General features: G+C 35.1%; 1 protein-coding gene across 1 annotated transcript in view; it reads right to left on the bottom strand.

Moving 5' to 3' along the window:
* The window catches only part of LOC133324000 (mucin-5AC-like), a 112530-nt gene that overhangs the window by 14356 nt on the left and 81940 nt on the right, over positions 1 to 16234 (bottom strand). Inside the window, exon 3 of the mRNA XM_061532901.1 lies at positions 3899 to 4693. Within this exon, the coding sequence (XP_061388885.1) occupies positions 3899 to 4693 (795 nt within the window). The remainder of the gene's footprint in view (positions 1 to 3898; positions 4694 to 16234) is intronic.

The following is a 16234-nucleotide window of genomic DNA, read 5'->3' as shown; positions in this document are numbered from 1 at the left end:
AACATTGGAGTCACGAGCAAGAAGAAGAAGAAGCAGGCACAACCTAACCAAAAATAGGAAAATGGGTGCAGCAATTGCAACCTTCTGCAGCTGTGAGGTCTACGGAGAAACATAAAAGCTGAGCTATTCATTCATTTACTGATGATATTCGGATGATGCCTGAGGCATCTGGCCAAAACCAGATTCGCAAAGCAAAAAAGACGAAGAAGAAGATGGATGGATGGATGCAAGGATAAAAACAGAAGGATGTCGGAACAGAACATGGATAAATATGTTTGCTAAATGAAACCTCAGGTAAATTACATCAAAATTAAATAAAGTTTTCTTTTCGGTTGAGATTTTTAAATGTTGATTATAGTCGTTTTACTAATGATTCTGATTTTTAAATGTTATGGTGAGTGTGTGTGTATGAATGCGTGCGTAGGTCAAATTCTAGATATCCTTGTTCAGTATGCAATCCATGCTAACATCAATTTCAATCTCCTTAAATGAATAATGTTATATACATACTGTTAACTATTTTTGATATTTCAAAAAAGAAAGGAATTAAATGAAAACAAATCTGAATGAAGTTGGGTATTTGGCTCAAATCTTTTAAATATCAGTTGAGAAATGTGCATTGAATGTAATTAATTCTGAATTCACATTTTTTCAAAACTTTCAACATTGTGAAGAAAAAAATGCATAACAAATATCACACATAGGAGAATAAAATACCCCGTCTCCAGATCACTCCAATAGATGAGCGAATTGCTATAATCGGTTTAAAAGCGAAGTTTTTCTACATCAGTCTTATTTGTGCCCATGCTCGTATAGTATAGTCGGACGTGGCCGACCAACTTCCACGAAAATCTAACTTTCTACATTCTGAGGTCAACAAATATTACCAATATTCAGTACAGCCCTTCTATTTACTTGTCCATATTCCCTTCACCAATTGTGGCCTATAGATTGACTCGAAAAAAAAAAAATATTAATATCTGATCATCACCGAAAATTATAGGCGTTGTCCTTGACCATAACTGGAACCTCACGGAACATGATCAAATTACATGATTTCATGATTAAAATACACTCTTTCTCACGAATGCTCACGGCGAGAATTCGAATGTTTTTCAATTTATCGCGAATGATAATATTACAATGAATGAAGAAACATATGCAATTTCTCGCGAATGTTCGCATTGTACGAAAAATTCGCTGCAAGCGTCGTCGATGCATTCATTCGCGAGCATTCTTTGCTGAAGAACATTCTTTTGAAAAATTCAAAAAAACAAATGTTCGCGAATGCTCGCGAGCACAGTTAAAAATAACCACAAACATATAGTAAACCAGTAAGGAAAGTAGTAAAGTCGGACGGGACCGACTATATGATATGTGGTGTGGTGAAGGGCATAAAAAGTAAACACACAAAACGAATGAATGTGTGTGTAATAACACAACAAATGCCCAACAACCATTCAGTTCACGAACGATTGTCGTTATAGTTGTTGCTGTTTTGAGCATTCACGAGAATTCGGGAATGTTTGTTTTCATTCGTGAGAGGATGTCAGAAAAAATTTCAACCACCAAACGAAACGAACGATCTTTGTTGTGTGTTCTCACTCGTTTGTTATGTTTGTGCGAACATTCTTTAGCGAATGCTCGTTTGGTAAAGAATTTATCGCCATAAATTCATTCGTAAAATGAGCACAAAACGAAAAGAATGTATTTTAATTCATTCATGCATTTAATTTTGTAATCTTTCACATAAAAGTCAGGGTCCATTTGACCCGCTGAATAATGACCGATCTTTATCAAAACAGTCATGCTTATCCTTTGGCCCGATCCTTATCTCCATGTAAAATTTTGCGAGAAAAACCGACAAAAATTAAGTATTTGGTCCCTATTGGGGTCTTCGTTGGCCAGAACGCATCCTACATGCAAAATTTCGTGAAGATTGGTCCATAAATGTGGCCTATATCGTGTTTACAAATTATAATGGACAGACGGACGGACGGACACACATGTCTAGATTGACTTAGCTAGTCGAGATATGACGATCGGTCCAGTGTTTTAGACGTTCCATCGATCCGAGAAGCGAATTTCGATTCGGACCACAACCTTTTAGCAGGCAAGGTTCTTGCAGTCGTCTTAATGTAGCAGCAAAGGTGCGATCTAACACAACACCTTAACTCGATGTCGAAAAGTTGCAAACAGGACAGATAGCAGAAGCATACTCCGCTCAACTTACCGACTTGCTTGACGAAAGCACTCTTTATCCCGATAATATAGAAGCACAATGGAAGAGAATTGCCCACTCCCTACAAACTGCAGTTGCAATTGGGTACTAAAGACCACCATCAAGAAACCCGCGGTACGATCAGGAGTGTCGTAATGCTACTGATGTGTAAAACGCAGCGTATAGGGCAACCCTGCAGACAGTTGCAACACGTAATGCGATGGAGAATTATGATGAAAAAGGACAGAGGAGAAACGTATTTTCAGAAAAAAGAAGAACAACAAAAAAACGTGAGCGTGAGCAAATCGAGATGTACAGGAGGCAGAATAAAGTCCAGAAATTTTACCAACATGTAAAACGCCAAACCGAAGGCTTTGGTGCAGGCACATCCTTCTGTAGAGATGAACATGGAAACCTGGTGACAGATAGAAACAGCGTGTTTAGGATCTGGCAGGAGCATTTTGCAAAGCTTCTGGTATCAAATAGTAACGGTGAATACAATACCCAAGAACCAATAAGAGATGACGGTATAGAGTCCAAGATGAGGTCGGAATAGCAATCAATCGGCTGAAGAATAATGAAGCAGCAGATGCCGATGGGTTACCAGCCGAACTATTCAAGACTGGTGGTCAGATGCTGGTTGGGAGCATGAATCAGCTGATTAGTACAATTTGGCTAGAGGAATATACATGCCCAATGATTGGACCTCAGCACTCTGTGTCCCGTGCACAAAAAAGGAGACAAGATGATATGTGCCAACTATAGAGGAATTAGTTTCCTTCCCATGGCATATAAAATGCTAACCAGCGTACTGTGTGAACGACTGAAGCCAATGGTCAATGTGATTATCGGCCGATAACAATCCGACTTCAGGCCTAGCAAATCCCACGTTTGAAGAAATTGAGAAGGAGTCTGCCAATGTGGGTCTGGCAGTAAGTGGCGAAAAGACCAAGCGCAAGACGTCCAGTGGACTCGAACCAACTGTGGAACTTGAAAACTACAGCTTCGAAGCAGTAAAAGATTTTATATACCTCGGTACCGTCATAAATAAAACTAATGGCATCATTTTTGAAATTCGGAGAAGGATCGTGTGGGCCAACAGATGCTACTATTGTCTAAGTAATCAATTTAGAAACAAGGGAACCTCTCATCAGACTAAACTCACACTCTACAAGACGCTGAGTGTTTGAGTGAAAAATTCTCCGAAGGATCTATGTAGAAGGATGAAATGTAAAAAAAAAAAGATGTAAAAATCAAGTGGAAGACAACATTTCGGAACATGGTCTTTCATATTGGAAGAGCTGCGCACAACACCGACGCACCTCGAAATATTTTTAAGCTCGGCTTATGGAAAAAATGTTCTGTTACAAGTCAGGTATTAGGTTTTTTACTCTACAATGAATAGTCTTCTCTATAAATAATATCAAAGTATTGGAGTTAAATAAAAACGAAAAAGATGACCTTTCATTAAAATTCAAATAAAGGTAAGTTTGTATGTACACGATAATTATCTGAAGAAGTAAATGTTTTGATTCAAGATCAAAATCAAATAATGGTACATTATACCTCACCGAATTAAGAAATTACAATTGCAAGAAATTACATTTTAAATTATACCAAATTTTCAAAATAACGGAATGGAAATGTGTAAAACTGTTTGCAAATTGCTGTACTCACCTGTTGAATGCAATGCATGACTATCCAATGATGGCGCTGCTGCACTCGCTACTAAACGTGACGATAAACTTGGCAATTCAATCTTCTTTGCTTTGGCAATGTTAAACAGTTCATTGGTGGCGGGGGTTGTTGGCGTTGTTGCAGCAATGAAATAATTTCCATTATCAGGCAGTGGCGAACCAGGAGTGCCAGCACTATTGGTATTAACGCCTGTCCCAACACCAGCATTGGCGACACCTCCAGCACCAGCTGTATTGCCACTCAATACCTGTGCCAGCTTTTTGCCCAAGTGCATGGCCATTTGTTCATCGGTACTCTCCGGACTGGATTCTGTGGGCAATTCGGTTGGCACAATTTCCAAATAGCTTATTTTGGCCACGGACAGCAGCGATAACTTGTCCGCTTGGTGGCGCTTACGTAATTCGTATATGGCCCGAGCAGTTGTTGGCGAAAGAATTCCCGAGGTATCGCCCGAAGCGATGCTTATTTCACTGAGGGGTCGCTGTTTGTTCGCTGGCGTTGCATTTGCTGCTGCCAGGAGATGCTGTTCTAGGGTGGTGGTGGTTGGCGGGAATTGGACTGCCGTGTACGATGATGGCGATTTATTGTGCGTCAGATTTTTATTTGTCTTTTTGGTAGTTGTCGATGTTGCCGTTGCCGAGCTATCTACATCGTCATCGTGGTCCAGGAATTCATCCTCATTATCGGTATTAGTGGAAGTGGGACATAAATCGCCGGGGGAGTCAGCAAGCGGCGCCGTTACAACACTGGTACTGTTGGGCGATAATGGTGGGTCTGTAAAGAGTGAATCAGAACTGGATGACACATCTCTAAGCAAAACATTGTCGCTGTTATCATTTAACGTATAAAGACTATGTCGTCGTCGACGACGAACACTATCATTGACCCCCAGGAAACCAGCTGTACCGCGAATACTAACATTAGCAGCACCGATGCGACCACCGCCCCCACCAGCTGGAGATGTGGCGGTGGTTTTGTTCATCCTCATTCTCAGTGGGGTGGCCATGCGCTTGTAAAAAACGTCATCAAAGTCGTCGTGGTCACAAAAGGATTCTTTGAAAATGCTTTCTGTTTGTTGTTGTAGGCATGTCGCACGAACGGGAAAGTGATTAGGGAGTCGTTTGTCCAAAGAAAAGTAAATTAACATTGCAACAGTACGTATGTATGTATGTCGTTTTGGGTGCAATCGAAATAGAAAAGTAGATAGACGGATAGATGTGGAAGAGAAGAATAAGAATAGTTGTGAAAGAGAATCAACTCATTAATATTATTTTAATTATTTGTATTAATTGCGACAATGGATATTCTTACATAGAAGCGAACTGAAGCGGTCTTTTGTAATAACAGAGTTACCAATGGTTTCCACAATAATAATTTCAATAATAATGTCGAGCATCAACTAAAGTGGTGTTAGCTTCGCTTTGGAACAGAAAAAATTTACCAATTTGCTTATTTCTCGAGTAATTAAAAAGGTATTGATGAGAGATTTACAATAGTTTGGATAATCATTGAGGAAAGGAAATAAGTAAATGGAAAAGGGAAACAATTTGTTTGTGTATAAAATGCATTGTTTAGCATAGATTTTATTCTAATATTAAATGTTTGATGTTTAAATTTGTCAAAAGAGTGAAATTATTTCCTAAAAGCAATGTAATGTTTTTTTTTCTACAAAATTGAAGAGTATTTGAAGGATTATTTTTATTTAAAATATTCAAGCGTAATCGCAGTTTGATAGATTTATATTAAACTAAAATTTTTAGTGCGGAGAATAAATCACTATTCGCCAAGGCAAGAAAGATAATATACATCATATCTAAAAATTTGGTGGCTGTAGATTTTACCGTTATAATTTTATAACAAAAACAATTTTATCGCAAACACATATGGTCAATATGTTTACATTTTTGATAAACGCACGTGTGAGTTACGTTTATTTTCTCTTTTAAAAAATAAATGAAACATTAAAATAAACACGCTATTATTTTAGTAATATATTAGAAATTCGTACTTATTTTCTCTATATATGTGATTTTAAAAATAAATGAAACATTAAAATAAACACGCTATGAGAGAATGAGAGAACATTCGTTTAAAAAACGGGCTCATAATCTTCAAAGTTATATGAGGCTATCCAAAAAAATTGCCAATATTTTAAATTCTTGGCTCGAAGATTATTATTAACCAGTAAGGAAAGTAGTAAAGTCGGACTTGGGCCAAATAAGTGACTTGTGCCAAATTTCATCCAAATCGGATCATAAATGCGACCTGTACTTTGTTTACAATTTAACATGTACAGACGGACGGACGGACATGCATAAATCGACTCAGAAAGTGATTCTATGCATATTCTCAAAAGGAACCACGTGTCTATCTCTTTTCCCTTTGCCTGTTACAAACATATGCACAAAGACATATAAAAATGCTATTCTACATATAGAGCTATAGATGACAAGTAGTTGCCAGACAAATTAGCCCCTGTCCTTAATGTAGTTAGTTTAAGTAACTTAATTTATTAACCGGCTGATGTTTTGCTGTAGCCTGTGTTTCCCTACATGGGGAGGTGGAACCCTCGGTCGGAGAGGCGGGTAAGAGTGGCGTTGGGAACGATCGAAAAGATTTGTTATATAATTTCAATTCACAATACTCTCCCTCTCTCCCCAAAATAAAAAAATGAGAAGGGCAAATATTGATAATATGTGGTAGGAAGATTTGTTACCAAATGAAGTTCAAAATACTAATTTGGTTGAAAAACGTCACATAAATCCCCAAAACACCGAATAATTGGGGGCACCGTTATATGGAGGCTTTGATAAACTGTTAACCAATATTGATTAGTTATATTAGGAAGATGCATCACCCAATTAAAACTCAACATATAAATTATAACAAATTTTATTGAAAAACGTGCCCAAAGTCCCCAAAATGCCGAATAATGGGGAATGCTTTCATATTTTTAGGATAGCCCCTAAAAAATGGACCCATATCGATGTACTAAAATACAATCAATTCCGTTTAAAATAAATACAAAAAATTCCCAAAATACCGATTATTTGGTGGTGCCGTTATATGGGGGACTATTCCAAAACGTGGACCGATTTTTACAATAGCAAACATCCTAGGAGTAATAGCAACGTATATATGTGCACAATTTTAAAGCTTTATTTAAATATTGCGGTCTCTACTGTAATTCAACAGACTGGCGGAAGTAAACAAATCGACATAGATTTTTATTCTGATCAAAAATGTCAAGATTATTTCGAAGTTTTGCAAACGAAATGATAAATTTAATATACACTCCACCTTATGGTATAAAAAGATCGAAGATTCAAAAACCTGAAACCGATAAGAAGAATCATATTTAGAACACTAAAGGCTTCGAAATTTTATTTAAATTAACAAATATTTAATATGAATTACTTTATTTTATTTCATGTTATTTCTAATGTTCGAATTTTTTTTAAAGAATATCTAATTTAATTTAACGAAAATGTTGATAATTAAATAAAACAGTAACAGAAATTCATTTTATTGAAATACATTTTGTTTACCCTTTGCCAGCCAGACAGCGAAAAAAAACGTAACCCTCAGAAAGCAATCGTTATATTCCAAAAATCGACTCAAATTTGCTTAAACTAAGTATTGCATGTAAAACAAAATTATAATTCTAAATTTCAAAATAATAGCTTTATTAAATCTGAATTTATTTATTGAATTTATAAATTTGAGGGTTACGATTTTTTGGCGAATATGGCTCGATATGTAGAATATACCCAAAGTTGGAATCATATAGTCGGCCCAATCCGACTTTAGTACTTTCTTTACTGGTTTCTATCGCATTTTTGTCAATAGAAAGACTTTTGGTCTTATGTATGCAATTTCGAACCATATTAAAGGATTATTTTTAAAGACAACTTCAAAAATATTTTAATATATAGCACTTTACAAAATCTAAGTCAAAGGTACTTTTTTTCCAATCAATCTTCTAAAAATTGTATTTTTAATAAAAACCCGTGCATCTAAATAAGCTAGAGATTTCAAACTTTGCGACAGTTATTTATTTTCATATTCGATACCTATGTATCACAGCTAGTGATGCCGAAGCTGCCCCAGTCTCTCCTACTACATTTTAGGTAATTTTATATTAATACTACCCCCTGTTTTTGCCGATGTCCGTTATTTTAATGTTAAATTATCTCAGTTTGGAAATGGGGTTTCTGGGAGAAAATGTATAAATATAGGTACTTCATTGAATAGGTTGATAGATTCACCGAATAGTTTTTCCTAAAGTAAAGTGTCAGTTTACCCATATACGTCCTAATGTATGTCTCTTGAAATGACGATATTAAATATAGAGCTTAAAAGTTTTTCACTGACATTGATATTATTCCTAGGATGTTTGGTATTGCAAATTGCTTTTACAGCTCCCATATAACGATACATTTAGGAAAATTTAAGGGGGTTTGGAGGCTTATATATAAGGCCACACTCAAACGCGTACCCCCATTTTTTAACTTCAAAGTATTTAAATAGGCATTTTGGGGACTTGGAGGTTGGTATATATTTGAAAATTGCAGAAAATTATCCCTATAGGTCCATGTTTTGACATAGCCCCATATAAAGATTAATTTTGTATTTTAAAGTTATAATCCGCATTATTTAAACGAAAAGGCAATAATTTGGCCTTCCATGATCATGGTAAAGAAAATAAATTTTCCAAAAAGGTCAATATTTGTAACAACATACAGATTTCGATTTTTATACCCTTCGCCAATCTGTGGTACAGAGTATTGCGTGTTTGTGCATACATATGTTTGTAACAGGCAAAAGGAGCCGGGACCGAGCTGGGAATCACATTCTGAGTCGATTTGTGCTTTGGATGAAATTTGGTACAGGTCACTTGTTTGGGCGAAGGTCGAAATTAGGATTTTATGTAATTGGTGCACCAAACTCCCATGGTGATTCTGATAGACAAAATTGTGCACAGAGTACTAAATAAAGTAAAATTGGAATCGCTTCAGATTTAGATATAGCTCCAATATATATTTTCGTCCGATTTTATGTTAATGATGCACCAAACTCCCAAAGTTTGTCGGATTGGGACGATATTAAAATGTTGGTTCAATATAAAAATTTTCATTAACAGGGAATAGTTTAATTTTGTCCGATTTGACATTTCGGCATAGCTGAATTATTTTGAAGTCTTCGAATGTATTTTCTTTTTATTCCAAATCTCTCTCGTTATCCAGTGGTTTTCGAATGTAAACAAACTATAGTTTTTATATAGTGTTCTAAACGTCAAACAATTAGTTTTGTTACGGAAGGGCATAGTTCAAAATACTTTGGAGTAATACTTTTCGATTTTTGCCTCTTATCAAAAAGTCGGTTTTTAGACATTTTGATTCGTATTTCTGATCAAAAGATGACTTTGGCTTTTAGACTTTTCAATACAATAAGTCGATTAGTCGAAAGTATGCTCTGTTTAAATCACTACCACAACTTTCGAAACCAGCAACTTTAACAAATTATTAAGAGTTTAGTATAACTTTATATAAAGGGTTATATAAAGGGTAACCCGATTTAAGATTTATTAACGTGATTCTACTGAGTTACTGTACTGAAATTAGAAACTTAAAATATGACAATGAAAATCAATCTAAAAAAATTTACTCCTTCACAATTTTTTTTGTAGTTATTACCACAACGCAAATATCAAAGATATTTTTTATGTTTGTTTTGCATATATTATTTTAATGATTTGATTCTTGTGCAATCAAAGAATTGATTTATCCAGCTTAGTCTTGGTCTTAACTAAAATCTCCTGCTAACAAGCATTTAGTTAAAGATATGAAGATATTTTCAGCTGCATGAAACATGCAATGGAATGAATGTCCATCTATTATTGTTTATGATCTCATATCCATGAATATGTCGTTGTTTTGGTGTGTGTGTTTGTGTTTTTGTTTGCAAAACCGAATATTGGAAACGAACAAAAACAAACGATTCCAACTACAAATTAAAATGTTAACTTGGGGGACCCCCAAAAGGATAGCCAATACAAGCAATTAAAAATTAATATCATATCCAGAATGCCAAACAAATGAATTGATCTCCTCTGCTACATCGCTGGCCCGTCCGATGGCTGATTGGATTCTTTTCTTCTCTGAGTGTCTGTGTGTGTGTGTGTTTGTATGGTTGCATTTCATTGATAAGCAAAACCAGACCGGACCAGCAACCTAAAGTTGCCCGTAAAAAACGAGAGGAATCACAAAACAAAAAAATGACATAAAATACAACATTATGGTCCCATGTGATCTGAATAAATAATAATGCGATATTAAATGAATGAATCGATGGATGGATGGCTGAATGGATGCATGGACAAATGGATAAACACGAATCAATGAATGAATGAATCAATAACTTGGTGGTTGGCTTAATAAATAAATAATTGAAAAGAACAAAACTTATCCAATGCTAACACTCTTTTAATTATGCCAATGACAATTATTGATGGTTAACATAAAGGATGTACTGGGTATTATAAAAATTTTAAATTATATACAAATTGATAGATTATTTTGTGTTGTCTAATAACTTTTTTATATATTAAACGAAAATAGTAATTAAGAAGAAATGGTTGAAAAGTAAGATGTAGTACGTATTTCTCTTGTGTCGAATGGATGGGTTTGATCGAAGACATATAAACATTTTGTCTGACTTTCTTATTCCGATCGATGCGTGTTTTGGGCAAAAAACAAAAAAAAACGTTATTAAATAAACGTATTATTATGCCTGTACCAAAATATTCCCCGGAATCTCACCCGCTGACACTTCCCTCATATCAAAACTAATGAAAGAAAGGTATTTTACTAATTCGACGGAGAAAATCGGAAGAGTGGTGGTTGGCTATACCAAAAACTACCGAGGATAATATAGTTATTGATTAAAGCTAGTGTTTCTCTTTCGAGTCGAGTGCCCTTACAGGCGAAATAATAAATAAAACCCAGTGAGGAAAGTAGTAAAGTCGGACGGGGCGAACTATATTATGCCCTTTACCACTATGGGTATATTCAAGAGGTGCATCCAAACAGGCGTCACATTTTTGAAGGACCACATGAAACTGGAAAAAATTATATATATATATATATACAGTGAGTGTAATAAGTATTTTGCCTTAATACAGATAAAGCCAGCATACTAAAGATGTAAAATGAATTATGTATGATGGGATATGTTTGTGGATATATTTAGATCTTATTTCAGCAAGAATCACTGCGAAAGACCTATTGGTCTAGAAGATATCGGCCAAAATCTATACCACCCAAAAAATGATTATCACAAAAAAGTATTTTGCTTTTTATCAATACATCTTATTTCAAAAGTAAATACATCGAACAGTTTATTCACTGCTGTATATTATTCGCAACTGATGGTGTTAAACAGATGTAAAATATTGAATGCGTCTTCGTCACCAGCTACCACAGTTTTTCAAAACGCAATAGTATTTGACGAAGAATGATGTTTTCTCCCAAATTCATGTACTGTTTTGTAGTTTCTGTTGTTTTAGAACTGTTCATATCTTTGAATCTGACCTCCTTATTGCTATTTTCATCGCATATATTGGTTCCTAGAACAATATTGATGGACCATTAAATTTTCAAAGTCTTCTGACTTTAAAATGGGGTTTCGCGATATTTTTTTTAATAATTTGTTTGTCGGATTTTGGTTTTAATAGTTTTTAAGGTCCTGTCCTCGCGATATATTTTGCAAAACCTCCTTTTTATTATTCTAAACTTATTTGGGATGTTTTGAATCCGCGACGATTATTTTTAATACTCTCATTTTGAAATCAGGACGAAAATTACCAAATATTAAATGAAATATAGCTGGAGAATGCATTGAACGTAAATGTGAGAAGATATTCGCGAAAAAAATGCCGTGGTTTATTGGAATCGTCGCCAAATCGCTTTTAGTAGGTGGTTACCGGCAATGGTAACTGTTAAAAGTCAAAGCGTACGTTATATAATGATTTTTTCAAAAATAATAATAAAAAGCAAAATACTTTTTTGTGATAATCACTTTTGGGTTGGTATAGATTTTGGCCGATATCTTCTAGACCAATAGGTCTTTCGCAGTGATTCTTGCTGAAATAAGATCTAAATATGTCCACAAACATATTCCATCATGCATAATTCATTTTACATCTTTAGTATGCTGGCTTTAGGCGTATATATTAGAAATTTGTCAAATCTGTATTGAGGCAAAATACTTACACATGTCTTCGGCATATTTAGAGTCGTTTTTGTACAATGAGATTTAAATTCAACTATTCGTAATGCTACAGCACAGCACGCTGTTAAAAAATTGTATATCAATTGCTCACCAGTACATTGGTGCACAATTAATATGAAGTCAGTTGAAAAATATATCGGAGCTCTATTTACATCTGCAGAAATTAAAAAAAAAACACTATATGATGCAATCCATTTAATACTTTATGCAATATTTCGTCACAATTGGAGAGATCATGACGTATTAATTACATAAAATTGGAATAATTATATATGGCAGTTATATCTAAATCTGAATCGATTTCAATAAAACTTGACACACGAAAAGTTTAAATCTCTGCTGCACCATATACTTGAAATTGGACGAAACTATATATGGGAGGTATATGTAAATCTGAACCAATTTTACCAAATTTTATATCGTTTGTTCTTGAGTCCAGGCAAAAAAACCAAATTAAAGCAGGCTCCTCTTTGCGTGTCAATGAAGCAGGCTTCACGTTGGACGTCGTGAGCGGAGCTGGTTTGCCTTCATCCGAAACAACAAGATATAAAACCAGTAAGGAATATTTAAAAGTCGGACGGGGTCGACTACACTTTGGGATAGAATAGACATAGCGTCTTTGGAGGAGCATTAAAATGGAATCGAACGAAATTAACTGTGTGAAGTACATATATATCAGTCTGAAATTTATGAAAAATTTAATGTCAATCATCGAACAAAATATGTATAAGATCTATATATCTACATGTAAATGGACGTATTTGTGCAACCGTGGCATCCACCATTCGGTGTGCTGCAACACAGTGCACTATCCAAAATTAATCTCGCCACATAATCCAAAACACATTATTCTAGGTTCGATTTTGTACCCTGTGCACTAATTCGTCCTAAGCGGACAAATTTTAGTTACTTGGTACATCATTTTGATGAAATCGGATGAAAATATATGAGGGAGCTATATACATTGACAGTATGGTGCACCATTTTCGTAAAATCGGAGAAAATGATATATGGGAGCTATATCTAAATCTCAACCGTTTCCAACAAAACGCATACATCTATCCAGACCTAATTCAGTACGCTGTGCAATATTCTGTCTCAATCGGACAAATATTTGCAGATGTGCACGATTTACATCAAATCGGGCGAAACTATATATGACAGATATATCTAAATGTGAACAGATTCCAACAAAACTTGGCAACTGTGCAAAATTTTGCCTAAATCTAACATAAAATCGGACGAACCGATTTTCTCCAATTTTAATAGAGTTCATCCTTGGACCAAATAAGTGACATGTACCAAATTTCATCCAAATCGAGTCATAAATGCGACCTGTACTTTGTTCACAAAATACATGGACGGGCAGACGGACAAGCATAAATCGACTCAGAAAGTGATTCTATGCATATTCTCAAAAGGAACCATCGATTCCTTTTACCTGTTGCAAACATATGCAAAAATGTATAATAGCATGTACCACAGTGTGGTGAAGAGTATAATAATAATTTTACTCCTTTTTTATGAATTAATTTCAGCTTATGATCTAAGCCCATCAACTTGGGCAAGCGTGGTTAATGGTCTTAAGCTTTCAGTGTACGCTAATCGAATGAGAGTCGGATTCGCAATCGGAGTGACTTTATTGAACTTAGATTCAGCTTGGGGACTACTTATAGCATCGTGACCGTTTTCTAATTGAGGCGATATATGGGATACAGACATAGGATGAGAACAATGTGGGTTTTGTTAAAATCGTCTCAAATATTGATATATTTGCCTAAAAGATCAAACTTTTGTAAGTAACTTCCATATATAATTTCATTAGTTTCAAATATTTAAATGTTAAATGAGCTAAGTATTTATACTATGGTAAATAAAATACATAATTTGCATAAAACTAGAGTTGATCCGTTTCAAAACAAAATTATTTTGAACAAAAATTATTTTTTCAATGCCAGAGTAATTTGATTCAGCACAGGAAATCGTATGCAGGCCATATCCAAAAGTTCATTGATATAAATAGGATCTATACCGATCTATTTAATGTTACGAAGTATTATAAGTTAAAAATGTAAATTTTGCAGGCAATCGGTCACTTAAATGGAGGTTATATTGGAAAGTATATAATTTTATTCTAAAACACTATTAAAATAGTTCGAATACCTATTTTTTGTCCTGCCGAAAATATGTTTACATTATAACTTGTAACACAATATTTCAAATTCTAAAAGCAGTACATATATCACATAGCCAACCCACCCATTAATTATAACCACTTATTTTATTTGTATTACCAATTTTTACAATAATGTTTGCATTCAATGTTCCGTAAAGCCCTTCGGTAAAATTGCAAACTATTATCGAAAGAAGTGAAAATTATTCTGTAAACCTTCACATTGCGTCCGCTATTTATGGTAATGGGAAGGCAATGCGTTGAAAACTATGAGAAATTACCGGAAATGCGATAAAGGCGAAGGTTATTCATCCACGTCATTGACATGCCGGCTGATGGCGGTAAACAAAAACTCAAAGGTGAGGCGACAAAAATCGCCCCTGACATCTGAGTGAGTGACCAAAAATATGAAATCGCTGTGGCAACAATGAGCCAGCCAGCCAACTAACCAAACAACAAAACACAAACAAAAAAATTAGCAATGTTACTGCCATTGTGGCAAGGAGAGGTTGCGTGTGGCAGTCATATGTACAACCCACATTGGCATATTTTAGCAATGAAACGAGAACAAAAAATGGCGATGTCGTCTGGTACGGTTTTCGTGGACGACGATGATGATGGAACAAAAATGTATGACGTGATTAAAGAGAAAGTCGAAGCGAACACAAAGAATCAGGCCAAAAGTCAACTTTTGGCGAGATCCCCATTGCAAAGCAAAGACGGTTGAAGGAGATGTGATAGGTGGCAGCGTGGAAGAACATTGAAAACGAATAATGACAAAAAAGTAAATATGGTTACAATTAAATTTGAAAATGTGATACAGTGGAATCCAGTATGAAATAGGTCTGACGAAAATGGCTAAATTATATTCTGATCAAGAATATGTATAATTTATTGTGTCTCTGAGGAATATATCAACACAATACACTGTCCACATCTGGAAATCTGAGAAAGATTACCACGAGTATGAGCAATGAGCAGCAGAGTTTTGAATCTCTTTCGTTGTTGCAACTTTTGCGCAACACATTCCAATACAAACAGGCGTACAAGGTATTACGGCTACGGGTATTTGAGTATAACATCCAAAATAAAACCAGATCCGTAGTTCCTTTTGAGGATATCCATGGTCTACATGGACAGACCAAACCAAATTCAGATTGTATTTGTTACACTGTGCGACAAAATCGAGGGGTGGAAAATTCCTATTGGGGATGAAAGACCTTGGTGAGTATATGAAAACCCCAGGAGGAAAAATTCGTCATTTCTGGAGACCATAATATATTTGGAGAAATAGCTTCATATATTCGGTTTTGCTGCAGGCTGTATCGGTCAACGTTTAGGCATATCGCCCCAATATTCGGGTTTTCGGGATTTTTGAGTGCGCTTTCAAACCGAATTTGCTATAATTTCATATATAAAGTACAAAATTTGGTATTTTGAAATTTATATTGGATTCTTATTGGATACGAAATCTCTCTCCTAAAAATGATCAATGTCGATCCACTTGAGGATTTTTGACAATTGTTTTGTCTGCAATATTAATACTAGCTCCAAAGTACAGATTAAGCATAGCCCCCATTTAGCATTAAGAAAGGTATAGCGATACAAAACTAAAATGTTAAATTCGTAAATGAGATATAACTAGTAAAATGACTCTTCCCAATTTTCGGTATTTCCTAACAGAGGTAGTCAATTTGGGTCCCCATTTAGGTATAGCCTCATATAACTTTTCCCTCTAAATTTCAGTATGGTTTTCAGTTGAGGTTTACAGCATTCACATGGAAAAATTGCCTGTGTAATTCATTGTTGCCAAAACTTTGTTGATAAAATGCTAGATACTGTTTAAAAAA

This window comes from Musca vetustissima, unplaced genomic scaffold, assembly GCF_032173495.1.
Source record: "Musca vetustissima isolate MV318-11 ecotype Yass unplaced genomic scaffold, APGP_CSIRO_Mvet_v1 utg9970, whole genome shotgun sequence".
In the NCBI taxonomy this organism is placed as follows: Eukaryota; Metazoa; Arthropoda; class Insecta; order Diptera; family Muscidae; genus Musca; species Musca vetustissima.
This window is presented reverse-complemented; position numbering and strand designations above follow the sequence as displayed.